This window comes from Callithrix jacchus, chromosome 8, assembly GCF_049354715.1.
Source record: "Callithrix jacchus isolate 240 chromosome 8, calJac240_pri, whole genome shotgun sequence".
NCBI classification, from domain to species: domain Eukaryota; kingdom Metazoa; phylum Chordata; class Mammalia; order Primates; family Cebidae; genus Callithrix; species Callithrix jacchus.
In genome coordinates, this window is record NC_133509.1 from 96575261 (window position 1) to 96589356 (window position 14096).

At 39.6% G+C, this 14096-nt stretch overlaps 1 protein-coding gene and 1 pseudogene across 15 annotated transcripts in view; both read left to right on the forward strand.

The window, feature by feature from the left end:
* The window catches only part of SYT16 (synaptotagmin 16), a 294214-nt gene that overhangs the window by 41349 nt on the left and 238769 nt on the right, over positions 1 to 14096 (forward strand). Inside the window, exon 2 of one of the 15 annotated variants that reach the window (XM_054240011.2) lies at positions 7524 to 7675. The exons of the other annotated variants lie outside the window; for them this stretch is intronic. Coding sequence (XP_054095986.1) covers positions 7657 to 7675 — 19 coding nt within the window. The 5' untranslated portion in view covers positions 7524 to 7656. The remainder of the gene's footprint in view (positions 1 to 7523; positions 7676 to 14096) is intronic. 15 annotated transcript variants of the gene reach the window in all.
* On the forward strand, positions 11110 to 12766 carry LOC100396214 (adenylyltransferase and sulfurtransferase MOCS3-like; annotated as a pseudogene).

Here is a 14096-nt window from a genome sequence, read left to right on the forward strand (position 1 = left end):
TAAAAAGCAACGTATATTTTTCATTTGAAAGAAAGTTGATTAGGATTTTTAAAAGTCAGATTGATATTGTAAACACAGAGGCTTATTGCCTGTTGTATTATTAATGATTTAAAGTGTGGAGTTGGACTTTTCATTTTTTTTTTTTTGAGATGGAGTCTCAATCTGTTGTCCAGACTGGAATGCAGTGGTGCGATCTTGGCTCACTGCAACCTCCACCTCCCAAGTTCAAGTGGTTCTCCTGCCTCTGCCTCCCAAGTAGCTGGGATTACAGATATGTGCCACCATGCCCAGCTAATTTTTTGTATTTTTAGTAGAGGTGAGGTTTTACCATGTTGGCCAGGCTGGTCTCAAATTCCTGACCACAAGTGATCCACTTGCTTTAGCCTCCCAAAGTTCTGGGATTACAGGCAAAAGCCACCGCACCCGGCCTTGTTCTTTACTTGCCCCAAACAGAACTTTAAAGTCACAAGAATTAACATAATTTGGACCTTTGAGTCACTGGGGCCCTTTAGAGGCTGGGCATTTTTTCACAATTGCTACATTTAGGGTCAGTTTTTAATTTGCAATGAGAAATCTGTTATGGTTTGAATGTTTGTGTCTCCCCAAGTACATGTGTTGAAATCCTAACCCTCAAGGTGATGGCATTAGGAGGTGGAGCCTATGGGAGGTGATAAGGTCATGAAGGCGGTACCCTCATAAATTGGAATGGTACCCTCATAAAATAGGGCTAAGGCAGCTCATTTGCTCCTTCTACTATCTTCTTGGTACCTTTGACACAGGGAGAAGGTACCATCTATGAACCAGGAAACAGAACTTCAGCAGATAGCAGATCTGCTGACACTTTGATCTTGGAGCTTTTCAGTCTCCATAACTGTGAGAAATAAATTGTTATTGTTTTTAAGCCACCAGCATATGGCCTTTTGTTACAGCAGCTTGAATGAACGAAGACACTTACATGTTGCAAATGAAGAAACTCAGGCACAGGGAATGAATGAGTTTTTAAGGAGCTTCCCAAGGAAATAGAAGTGGGAGCACAATTTATTATTAGAGGTCTTTCAGTCTGTGATTACCTTTGGAATTATTAGGATTTCTCATGGACATCTTATTCATCAAGGACATAAAATTTGGACTTTTGATCTAATGTCTAACTGTGTCTATATATACATGCATATGGATACTGTAAATTGAAAATGTGTACACATAATACACATAACCTATGAACATCATAGTTTAGCCTACCGTACTTTAAATATGCTCAGAACACTTACTTTAGCCTACATATATTAGGTTGATACACACACACACACACACACACACACACTACACACCCCGATGTATGTGTACACACACATATGCACATATACACATATATATACAGGTATAGATATATTTGTAAGATTGAAAGAAATCATTAGTATTCATTATGCAACTTTAAACTTGAGTTCTAGATCACATCACTGTGAATTAAGGTATTTATATATCTAGTGATTATCTCGTAAATAATGTAATTTTGCCACTTTTTTCAAAAGGGGCTAACTTGTTGAATGAAAAAATTAAAAATATACTTTATTGATTTTTAAAATCTCTTTTGGCATTTCCTGATTTTTTAATACTAAATTTACCTAGTTTTAAAAATTATACTATAAACACAGACACACACACACACACACACACACACAAGCGTGTATGCGCTTGGCTTATACCTCTCTCAGAGGCCCTTGCCACTATTACTCTAGTAAGAAATAGTAAGTGGATTGGCTTTTGCTTGCGCCTTTCCTTTTTTTCACATGTTCAATGTTTATAATGTCACTGCTTTGGTTTGCCAACCCAGAAAGTCAGCCCATCTGGGAGTCCTTCTTGTGCATTTGTTTAGGGAGAAAACTGGTTTCCTTGGACTCCTTTGACCAATTTAGCAAAGTGAGGAAAGAGAGGAGCCCAACATTGATTGCCTCCCTAGAAACATACGCATCACTTGTGGTTACTCTATCGTGTGTATATATGTGTGTATACATTCATATGGAGCAGCAGTTTTCTGCAGTGTGTTTTTCTCCACACTTACCTAAGTTTATAAAAACTGTTGCTTACTCTTTTTTTCCCCACTTGCTTAGCCCATGGCATGCACAGTGGATATCTCCATCACTCCCACCCTGCCTATATATAGAAAAGGACTTGTGGGCTTTTTCTTTTGCTTGTTTCATATTAGTGAAAATCTAGCATCTTGGGTTTTTCTCTCATCACATTTGCTTGTGTAGGAAATGGGGAAGCAAGGTTATATGAGTTTTTTTTATCTACAAGGACCAAGATAAATTTATTGATTGTTAGCTTGGTGTCCAGAAGGTTGTCTCTTTTTATAATTCATTAACTATAAATCAAAGACAGAGTCCTTCAAGTCAAAAGGTGACTTAGGCATGTTTACATTTTCAGAATCTATTTAATTCTGAGTCCAAGTTAATTTCCTAAGGAAGGTTAAAGGAACAAACTTATCTTGTGCCATTGGTATATTAATTAGACTATAATTTTGCATGGAACTACAGATGTATACAGATGCTCTTTGACTTATGATGGGGTTGTTTATAAACCCATTGTAAGTTGAAAATATTATAAATGGAAAAGGTGTTTAATACACATAACCTGCCAAACATCATAGTTTAGCCTACTCTACCTTGAATATGCTCATAACACTTATATTGGCCTAGAGTTGGCAAACTCATCTAGCACAAAACCTATATTTATAATAAATTATTGAATATCTCATGTAATTTACTGAATATTGAAAGTGAGAAACAGGATGGTTTTAGGGTACTTAAAGCACGGTTTCTACTGGATACATATTGCATTCACACCATTGTAATGTTGAAAAAAATCTTGAGTTGAACCATCCTAATTTGGGGACCATCTGCATGTATATTTAATAGGATGACTATTAAGCTACTAGAAACTATTATGAAAAATAATTTACCTTACGAGTAGGCCAGGTGCGGTGGCTCACGCCTATAATCCCAGCACTTTGGGAGGCCGAGGTGGGTGGATCACGAGGTCAAGAGATCGAGACCATCCTGGTCAACAAGGTGAAACCCCGTCTCTACTAAAATACAAAAATTAGCTGGGCATGGTGGTGCATGCCTGTAGTCCCAGCTACTCGGGAGGCTGAGGCAGGAGAATTGTTTGAACCCAGAAGGCAGAGGTTGCAGTGAGCCGAGATCGCACCATTGCAGTCCAGTCTGGGTAACAGCAGCGAAACTCCGTCTCACAAAAAAAAAAAAAAAAAAAAAAAACAAGAGTAGAGTGGCAGTTATGTTGTTATTTATTTATCATTTATAATGCCCAGGCAGTTTTTCTACTTCTTCATTTTTTGGGAGCAAAATCCAACAGACCCATGAAAGAGGGTCTAGTCCTTTAGCAATAAACCTGAGTGGTTTGAATAAATCTAAACTGACACAGCTGGAGAAAAGACTCTGACAAGTAACATTTAAAATTAACATGTGAATTTTATATCTTCCCACTCAGATGTTATCTCCAATGTTTGCAAAGAGATATAAAAAGGAGGAGTCAGGAGTGTATGTGGTGTGGTTGAGGAATGGTTGGGGGTTACCCCACCTGGAGCAGAGTGAGTGGAAGGGAGTGCAGGAGGAGGGAGAGTAGAGAAGTGATAGATGCCAGATGTGATGTGATGGTCCCTGGAAACTGGTGGGAAGGCTTTGGAGTTTACTTTGAATGAGATTTGAAGCTATGAAGAGTTTTGATAACAGAAGCAATGTGATATAACTCATACATTTTAACAGGATTGTTCTGGCTGCCTCTTTGACAATAAAGATGGGTGACAGTGGCACCAGTTAGGTAGAATGTAGACAACAGATGAGGGCAGCAGGAGAATAGCAGCGGAAATTCTGAGAACAGTCAGATTTTGGAGATATATACACATTTATCTCCAACATAATATTTTATATATATATGCACATATACTATTTCATAAATACATACATACTATTTTGAGGATAGGACAGGATTTGCAGATAGACTGAATATGGAGTATGAGAGATATTGAAGATCATTCTAAAGTTTTTGCCCTGAGGAACTGCAAGGCAGGAGATATCATAAATTTAGAAGGGAAGACTGTGGAGGGAGTGGGTTTGGGCGGATGATGGTCAGGGAGGAGTGGAGATCAGGAATTTTGTTTTGGGAATGCCAAATATGAGATGTCTATTAAACATCCCATTGGAGATACTGAATAAGCAGTTAGGTGTTTGAGCCTGGAGATTAGGGGAAAGATTTGGGCTTAAGATAGAAATATGGGAGTCATCAGCATTTGGGTGATGTTTAACACCGTGATTTGACATCCTCAATGGCGTAAGCGAAGGCATGAGAGACATGTGGCCAATGATCCAGAGTTAAGGGAGGAAAAATTAGCAGGGTTGAGAAGGAGCAGTCAGTGAGGCAGGAGGAAACACACGATATTTAATATCCTAGAAGCCAAAAAAAAAAATCTGTTTCAAGAAAGATAATGATCAGCCATGTCAAACGTGGTGTATAAGTTAGATGAGGATCATCTTAGTTGGGGTTCTCTAAGGCAGGAATGGTGGACAAGGTATTTATTTGAGAGATGATCCCAGGAACTGGAATGAGAGAGTAGGGAAGTGAGACAGTAGAAGAAGAAAGCCAGTAAAGGGTGTGTTTTTGAGATGCTTGCTCTAGACTGTGGGGTCAGCTCTACTGAGACATTTAAGAAGGATATAAAGCACCAACCAAAATTTTCTGCTCAGAAAATGGGAAGCTGGGCCATGTGTCTGGTCCCTGTTGGTTGAGGGTTTTCTTGAGAGTGTTAACTCTTTTCTACTTCTGGGCTTTGCAAGCTCCTGTGACTGAAACCTTGAGGCAGAAAGTACAGAGAGGTGAGGTGGATGTTTGTTAAGGAATGCTGTTGGTGAGTGTAGAACCATCTGCAGCTTTGGCTGAAATCAGAGGTGGGCCCAGGGAACATGACATAGACCACAGAAAATATCTGCTTCAAAGACTGACAGTTGACTGCCAGATTTTACAAAGTGGATTTCCTTAGTGACCTTGAGAAATCAATGTAATGGAATGGTGGGGTAAGCCTGGTTGGAGTTGGCTAAGGAAGAGGGGCTGGAAAGAGCATATAGTCAGTACTAAAGGAGAGTGGAATCAAGAGGCTGGAGGGGAAGTGGGAGCAAGAGATTTTTTTCTTAAGATGGGAGAAATAAGAGCATGTACACTGATGGAAATAATTCAGTAGAAAGGGAAAAGTCTTTGATGCAGGAGAGAAAGAATTGATGGAACAGTGTTGTTGAGTTGATTCCAGGCTGGAATCTGTACATAAATGGAGGATTTGACCTGAGATGGAAGCACAAACAATTCATGTCTAATAAAAGGGAAGAAAGAATATATGGAAAGGAAGTTTGGTCCCTTCTGATTGTTTTTTTGACATGGAGAAAAAGATTCAAAATTTATTTTTCAGCAGACAGCATCAGTGGTGCAATTACGGGATTTCCTCTGTGGATCATGCACTCACAAGACATTATCATCTCAACAGTGAGAAAGCCACTGCTGTGTTCTCTGTAACAGTATCCACTTTACAGTGTAAGCAGATCGTATTGTTGTGTTCACTTACAATTCCAGAAGGAAAAGCACAGCTTGGCCAAAAAATCAAACAGAAAAACCAACAAAATGGGGAATCCCAACATCAAGGTGCAATAACTTAAGAGGCAAAACTTGGTGGTCTTAGGTCTACCTTTCCATCAGGGCCTTCCATATACAGGGAAAGACTTTTCGGCCCATAAGCTGGGATCTTTCTTTCTCCTTTCTTGTTAAATCATTAGAGCAACAATGAGTCATATGCTCAATATTATTACATGTATAAAAGGAGATTACCAAAAAAATGGAATAAAAAAATAACCTTGAACATTCAGTTCTTCCCACCAATACATCAACTCTTAAGTTTAAGACAGGACCTGGGAATACTTCAGTTGTCTTAAAATAAGAAAGCAGAGGCTATGACTATAAAAAGTAAAAAATGAGGTAGATGAATTAAAGCTTCCATAGCCAGGATTTGCCTGTTCCAACTTCATAGCCTTTCTGAAATACCCAGGAAAAAAAATCTTCATAATTATTTGGCATAAGTTGCACCAAGGAAATTAAATTTAAAAATTTGCATGTGAACTTGTGATACGAAACACACACTTCCATAAATTTCTTCTCAAGAATGAAAACCTAATTTTTCAATAGAGTAGGCACTGATACAGGAGTTAAGAAATCACTTAGGCAGACAGGGTATCGGAGTCCTCGGTAAGGCTTTTCTTTTTAATGAAAAGCAGTTCCAAATCATTTTCTAACAGAGCAGCCTGTAAAGTCAAGCTGCAGACATACACAGCCAAGCTGGGAGCTTGCACTGGTAAATGCTGGCAGCAACTAGGGACTAGACATGTTGGCTCCATCTTCCCTTAGCTGCCAGCCATGTGTACAGTAAAGAGCAGACAAAATGGTGCCAGACACGGAGAGTTCATGAGCATAAGGTTAGGGTAGGGCGACTAGCTTTTGCGTGTGCTATACAAACATCACACTTGATCAAACCAATCCTGTGAGCCCTACCTCAATCAGACACCACTTCCTCAAGCTGGATTGTAAAATCAGGCACATCCACAGCCAGACCATCTTTTCTGCTTGGAAGACCCCTGTCTCTCAACAGAGAGAGCTGTTTTTCTTTCTCTTTTCTTCTGCTTATTAAACCTCTGCTCTTAAATTCCTTGTGTGTGGCTGTGTCCTAAATTTTCCTGATGCCAGATGCGGTATATACCCCAGACAATGTAGCCACTTCAGCACTGGAAAACCAGATTAAGTCACCTGAGATTCCTAGCTCAGGTGCTCACAGGAAGATGAAGGCATCTGGGAAGTGTGGGGAGGACATTGGGATGCTTGGGGCTCCCACCAAACTGTATTTAAATAAGCAGCAACACATTGACGCCCCAAGGACTAACATAAATCCATTTGAAGGCATCTTAAGGTTCTAAGGTTGAAATAATTTTATTAATTCTTTTTTTTTAAAGTACATTCAAAGAAAACAAAAAGATGGGGACAAGGTCGGGGGCATATAAAACAAGTCTCTAAAAAGATGACAGACCTTGTCCATGTACCCATGTACAGTTGCCATGGAAATACATAGTATCCCTCTCCTCAATTAGGCTAAGTAGTTGTCTTTTCCACTGTGGTTCAGTAGGTTCCAATGGTTCCACCTTGAAACAGTTAACAATCTTTGGAAAAAGTCACTCTAGATTGCACAAAAGTTTTATGTATACGGTTTGCTACAACTAGCAGAGCTACTTTGCCAGAACTGCTGCTTTCTAAACACCAACAACAAACCATTCTAGTCTGTATTCGTTTTGGTGTGATTTATTTTTATTTTTCATTTTTTTTGCAAAGCAGCAGAGAAACAATTATAGGAGTATAGTGATAATCTTTGTAAACATCATTTGCATATCAGTAAGAACTGATTGTCTTTCATTCCTTTTTAGTGAAAGAGGGAGCAAGGTGATGAACTGAGAGTGAATGAGGTGGGGAGGTGCTGGCGGTTTGCGATCTGTCATCTAGGATTGCAGTACACAAAGTGGCCAGTTGGGGAGCCCTTGGTTACTGGCTTGCCAGGAGATGCGTACAGAAAGTGAGGGTAAGCTTTTAGAAATTTTTATAGCACTTGACATTGCTATAACATTTTTATTGTATTTTTAAAAAGTATTGGACTATAATGGATTGGAAAGAAAAACATCTAGTCCTCAAAACACATAGTTTAAGAGGCACTGGGCCAAGAGAGTGGGAGAAAATGGAGTAGGGAAAAGTAGAAAGATTGCTTCACTGCATTGAGGATCCACCTGAGACTAGTGGTCATGAATTTCATGTGAGGCTGTTTGGTTCAAGAGTGTTTTTATCCAGCCTTGTTTAGCTGCATTGATATAGGCAGTGTTGGATTTTACCAGGGTGTAGTTTTGCTAAGTGGGTCTAATGCAGTGGGAAGATGCAAGCGTTTAGGAAGTATTCAAGTGAGGTGTACAGAGACAGACCACAGCATTTTAAGCTGGGGGAAGAAGAAAGCAATGATGAGAAGGATGAGAGGCAGTGAAGAAAGTGGTAGGATTGATGGAATCTAGGACTAGGAAGAATCAAGTTTGCTAGAGTTGGAATGTAGGACCAGGAAGGAGTGAACTAGAAGTGTGGAAGGTGGTGATCAGAGAGTGGGATTCCTGATAATGAGATTCATCACAACAGTGCTCACCAACTGGGAAAGAATCTGAATCAATTATTTTATATGTATCCAGCGGACTATTTTGAAGCCATTAGAAGTCATGTTATTCTATTTCTTTACGAACACAGAAATGTTCAGGATATGTTAAGTGAAAAAAGCTTACCGATTTGCAAAATTAAATCGCAAAATTTACAAATATTTTTGGTAAAAATATAAACATTTTAATGCACAGAAGTCTTAACTGTGGTAATATCTGGATGGCTAAATCACAGATGCCTTTTACTTTTCTGTTTGATAATATTCTTTTTGTTTGTTTTCGAGACAGGGTCTCACTCTGTTGCCTAGGCTACAGTGCACTGTAAACACGACTCACTGCAGCCTTGATATCTTGGGTTCAGGCTCTTGCTTCAGGCCCTCATGTAGCTGGACAGGCATGTGCCACAACGCCTGGCTTATTTTTGTATTTTTTGTAGAGACGGGGTTTTAGCTTGTTGCCCGGGCTGGTCTCAAACTCCTGGGTTTAAGCAATCTGCCCATGTCAGCCTCCAAAAGTGCTGGGATTATATGTGTGAGCCACCATGCCCAGCCTGTTTGATAGTATTCTTTTGTAGGTGTATCTTGGAGATACTGGGGATTCAGTTCCAGCCTATTGCAATGAGGCAAGTATTTCAATAAAGTGAGTCACACAAATGTTTTGGTTTCTTAGTGCGTATAAAAGTTATGTTTATCTAAAAAATACATATCTTGGTTAAATATACTTTACTGCTAAAAAATGCTGACACAGAGTCACAAAGTGAGCACATACATTGGAAAAATAGTGCTGATAGACTTGCTTGATGTAGGGTTGCTACAAACTTTCAATTTGTAAAAAAAACACGGTATTTGAAAAGCACAATGAAATGAAATGTAATAAAGTGAGGTATGTGTGTTTTATTCTATTCTTATAGCTTTACTAAAGTATAATTGGCATGTAAAATTCACCAATTTTAAGTGTACCATCCTATAAATTTTGACAAATGTTTAGCTATGAAACTACCACCACACTCATAGAACATTTCTCTCATGCTAAAAGTTTCCCTTGTGCCCCTGTGCTGTCAATCTCCTCTCCCACCTCCTGGACCTTGGAAACCAGTGATCTTCTTTCCATTACAATAGTTTTGCATTCTCTAAAATTTTGTATAGATGGAATCATATCATATGTCATCTTTTGTGTCTGGCTTCTTTCACTTAATGCTTTGGAGAGTCATCATTGTTCTTGTGTGCATCAATGTTTATATACTCTTCTAAAAAGTAGATGTATTTTAGATTCACACTAAAATTGAAGGGTAGGTACAGGGATTTCCCACCTATGCCCTGTCCCTACACATGTACAGTCTTCTTCATTATCAGCATCTCCCACTAGACTGACACATTTGTTACCATTGATGAACCTACCTTGGCACATCATCATCATCCAGGGTCCAGAGTTCACATTAGGGTTCACTCTTGGTGTTGTACCTTCTCTGAGTTTGGGCAAATGTATAGTGACATGCATTCATCATTATAGTATCATACAGAGTAGTTTCACTGCCCTCAACATCTTCTGTGCTCTGCCCATTCATCCTTCTATCCTTTCTAGCCCCTGGCAATCACTGATATTTTTACTGCCTCCACAGTTTTTGTCTTTTCCATAATGTCATGTGGTTGGAATCATACAGTATGTAGCCTTTTCAGGTTGGCTTCTTTCACTTTGTAATATGCATTTAAATTTCCTCCATGGCTTGTCATGGGTTGATAGCTTATTTCTTTTTAGCACCGAATAATGTTCTATCGTCTAGCTTTACCACAGTTTGTTATCCATTTACCTATTGAAGGACATCTTGGTTGCTTCCAAGTTTTGGCAATTATGAATAAAGCTACTATAAACATTCATGTGCATTTTTTGGGTGGACATATATTTTCAACACCTTTGGATAAATACTAAGGAGAATGGTTGATGCTATGGTAAGAGTGTGTTTAGTTTGGTAAGAAACTTCCAGACTGTCTTCCAAAGTGGCTGTACCATGTTGCATTCCCACCAGCAGTGAATGAGAGCTCATATTGTTCCACATCCTCTCCAGCATTTGGTGTTGTCAGTGTTGTGGATTTTGGCCATTCTTATAAGTGTGTATCTCAATGTTGTTTTAATTTGCCTTTTCTTGACAACATATAATGTGGAACATCTTTTTACATGCTTATTTGCCATCTGCGCATCTTCTTTAGTGACGTATTTGTAAAGTTCTATGGCCCAATTTTCAATCAGGTTGTTTGTGTTCGTACTGCTGAGTTTTAAGAGTTCTTTGTGTATTTTAGATAATAGTTCATCGGACAGTGTTTTGCAAATATCTTATTCCAGTCTATGGCTTATGTTCTCATTCACTTGACTTTGTCTTTCATAGAGTAGAAATATTTAATTTTAATAAATTCCAGCTTATCAATTATTTCTTCTGTGGATTGTGCCTTTGGTGCTGCATCTAAAAAATCATCATCAAATCCAGATCATCAAGATTTTCTCCTAAGTTATCCTCTAGGGTTTTTTAGTTTAGTGTTTTACATTTAAGGCTGTCATCCATTCTGAGTAAATTTTTGTGAAGGGTGAAATGTCTGTCTAGATTTTTTTTTTTTTTGCATATCAATGAATGCCCAGTTGTTCCAGCACCAGTTGTTGAAAAGACTCTTTGCTCCATTGTATTGCCTTGGCTCCTTCGTCGAACATCAGTTGACTGTACATATGTGGGTCTAATTCTTGGCTCTCTGTTTTATACCATTGATCAATTTATTCTTTCACCAATGCTTCATTGTCTGTAGTTTTATAGCATGTCTTGAAGTTGGGTAGTATCAGTCCTCCAACTTTGTTCTTCAAAATTGAGTGACTATTCTGGTAATTTGTTCTTTTTTATGTGGAAGAATATACTTTTGTATGAATACACCACAGTTTATCTACTCACCAATTGGTAGACTTGGGGTTGTTTCCAATTTTTGACTATTATGAGTAAAACTATTATGACCTGGCAGGAGGTACTCACCTTACAGGCTGAAGTTGCCCAACGTGAGGAGGAATTGAATTCCCTGAAGCGGAAGGGGGCGGCAGCCCTTTTGGCAGAGCAGAAACCGCAGCCAGAACTGTTGGTTCCGGTGTCACCGCTGCCGCCGAAGGCCTTTCTGTCCTGAAAGGAGATTCTGTGCTGTAGCCGGCAGCGACTGCTGCCCGAGCTGGGCGTGCAGGGACAGCTGTGCCTGGTGACCGTGTCCATGCTAGTCATGGCCTGCCTTGGTGCGGCTGTCCGCTGTCCCAATACTTGGTAATGGCCGGAATGAGCCGCCTTGGCCTTGCAGACTATGACGTGGTAGAGACAGGCAGCCTGGCCAGCCTAGTGCTGCATGGCGAGGCACCGGCTGGCCAGGCTAAGGCCTTTTCGGTTGCCTTGCTAATTCGGTGGTGGAATGCGTGTCCTACACTCAGGCCCTTACGCCAGCCACTGCCCTGAACCTGGCCCGCAGATGTGATGTGGTGGCCAACCGCTTGGACAATGCGCCCACTAGCTACTTGGTTAATGACGCATGCGTGTTGGTGGGTCGGCCGCTAGGATCAGCCAGTGTCTTGCACGTCGAGGGCCAGATCACAGTTTACCCCTATGACGGTGGGCCTTGCTATCGCTGTGATTTCCCCTAACCACCCACCCCCAGCGGAGACAGTGACCAACAGCACGGACAGTGGGGTGCTCGGTGTCGTGGGCCTTGCAAGTGCTGGAAATCGCTGCGGGTCTGGGCTCCTTTTACAGAGGCAGCCTGTTTCTCTTTGATGCCACAAGAGGGCATTTCCGCTGTATTTGGCTGCGGAGCCGCAGGCTCCACTGTGTGGCTTGCAGGGAATGGCCCACTGTGACTGATCTGCTGGACGACTATGAAGCCTTCTGTGGTTCCTCAGCCACCGATAAATGCCACTCCCTGCAGTTACTGAGCCCAGAGGAGCGTGTTTCTGTCACCGACTATAAGCGACTTCTGGATTCTGGGGCACCCCACCTGTTGCTGGACATCAGGCCTCAGGTGGGGTGGACATCTGTCATTTGCCTCATGGCCTGTACATCTCTCTGAAACATTTGGAACACAGGGAGGTGGAGAGCCTGAAAGCCTTAGGAGAAGCAGTCTGGGAAGGGAGGCAGAACACACAAGAAAGGGCTGCTCTCCCCATTTATGTGATTTGCAAACTGGGAAATGAATCACAGAAAGCTGTGATGATTCTCCAATACTTAGCAGCAGCTCAAGAGTTAGACTCTGTAACAGTTTGGGATGTTGTCAGGGGCCTCATGGCCTGGGCTCCAAAATCGATGGAACATTTTCACAGTACTAAGGTGACTGGTATAGTCTGACGGGAAAGATTTGGATTGCCATAATACCTCAAAGATATATCTATTTGCATTTTTCAGTAATATACCTAGGAGCCAGGGATTCTACAGTATCTGTGAATACATGGACTCCTTTTTTATAAGGAGTTTTAAAAGTTGTTATGTATTGGATGACTTATTATTAGATTATACTGTTTCTGAGAACCATTAGTTTTTTTCAGCACTTGGAGCGTGTTTTGAACATGTGAGATGTAACGTGACAGGATTTTGTATTTTAAAGTGCAGATCATTGACCTGTCCTTATTTTCCACTTCCCCCAGTCAAAATGCTCTCTAAATCATTTTACACCTGGAATTAAGGTGCAGTAAACTTAGTCTTATCAAGATTATATACTTAGGATCAGTTTACTGTTTAGTTAAGAACTTCTTGGATCTTATTAATATTTCAGATGATCGAATATATCCTACAGAAATACATGTTTAAAATGTAAATTGTTTTAATTATTCAGAAAGTGGGTCTTTCTATTTGGCATTTTGAATTAGTATCCAAATGAGATCTTTAAGATTTACCAAAATAAAAGGAACCACCTTTATAGTCTGAAGAAAAACCCCAAACTGTTATGAATACTCATGTTTAAGTATTTGTGTGGATATATGCTTTAATGTTTCTTGGGTAAATACCTAGGAGTTGACTTGCTGGGTTATGTGGCAGAGGTACACATTTAGCTCCACACAAAAAATCGCCAAAAAAGGAAGAGTAGGGTGGGTGAGAAAGGAAAAAATAATTGCCAAAATGTTTTCCATGGTGGCTCTACCGTTTTGTATTCTCCCCAGCAGAGTATGGCATTTCCAGTTGCTTTACAACCTCTGTGATACTTGATATTGTCAATTTAGTTTTATTTTAGTCATTCTCATGGTTATAAGATGGCCTCTCATGTTGGTTTTAATTTGCATTTTTCAAATGACTAATTATGTTGACATCTTCTCATATCCTTATTTGACTTCTATACCTCTTCTTTGGTAATGTATGTGTTCAAATCTTTTGTTCACTTAAAAATTATATTTGTCTTATTATTACAATATGAGGGTTCTTTAGTGTGCCTGCAAGTTCTTTTTCAGATATATGTTTTGCAGTTATTCTCCTGTAGTCTGTGGCTTACCTTTTAATTTTTCTAACGGCATGCTTTAAACAGTTAAAATATTAAATTTTGATAAAATCCAATTACAGTTTTTTCTTTTCTATTTAGTGCCTTCTGTGTTTGTCATAAGAAATCTTTGCCTAACCCAAAGTCAAAAGAATTTTCTTTAGTGTTTTTTTCCTAAAAGCTTTATAGTTTTAGATATTATATAATGCTTATATTATTATATAAGCATTTTATATTTTTGCTTATGTTGTGAGCTAAGGGTATAGGATCTTTTTTTTCATATGCACATCTAACTATTTTAACAGCACTTGTTGAAGATTATCCTTTCCCAGTTGCATTA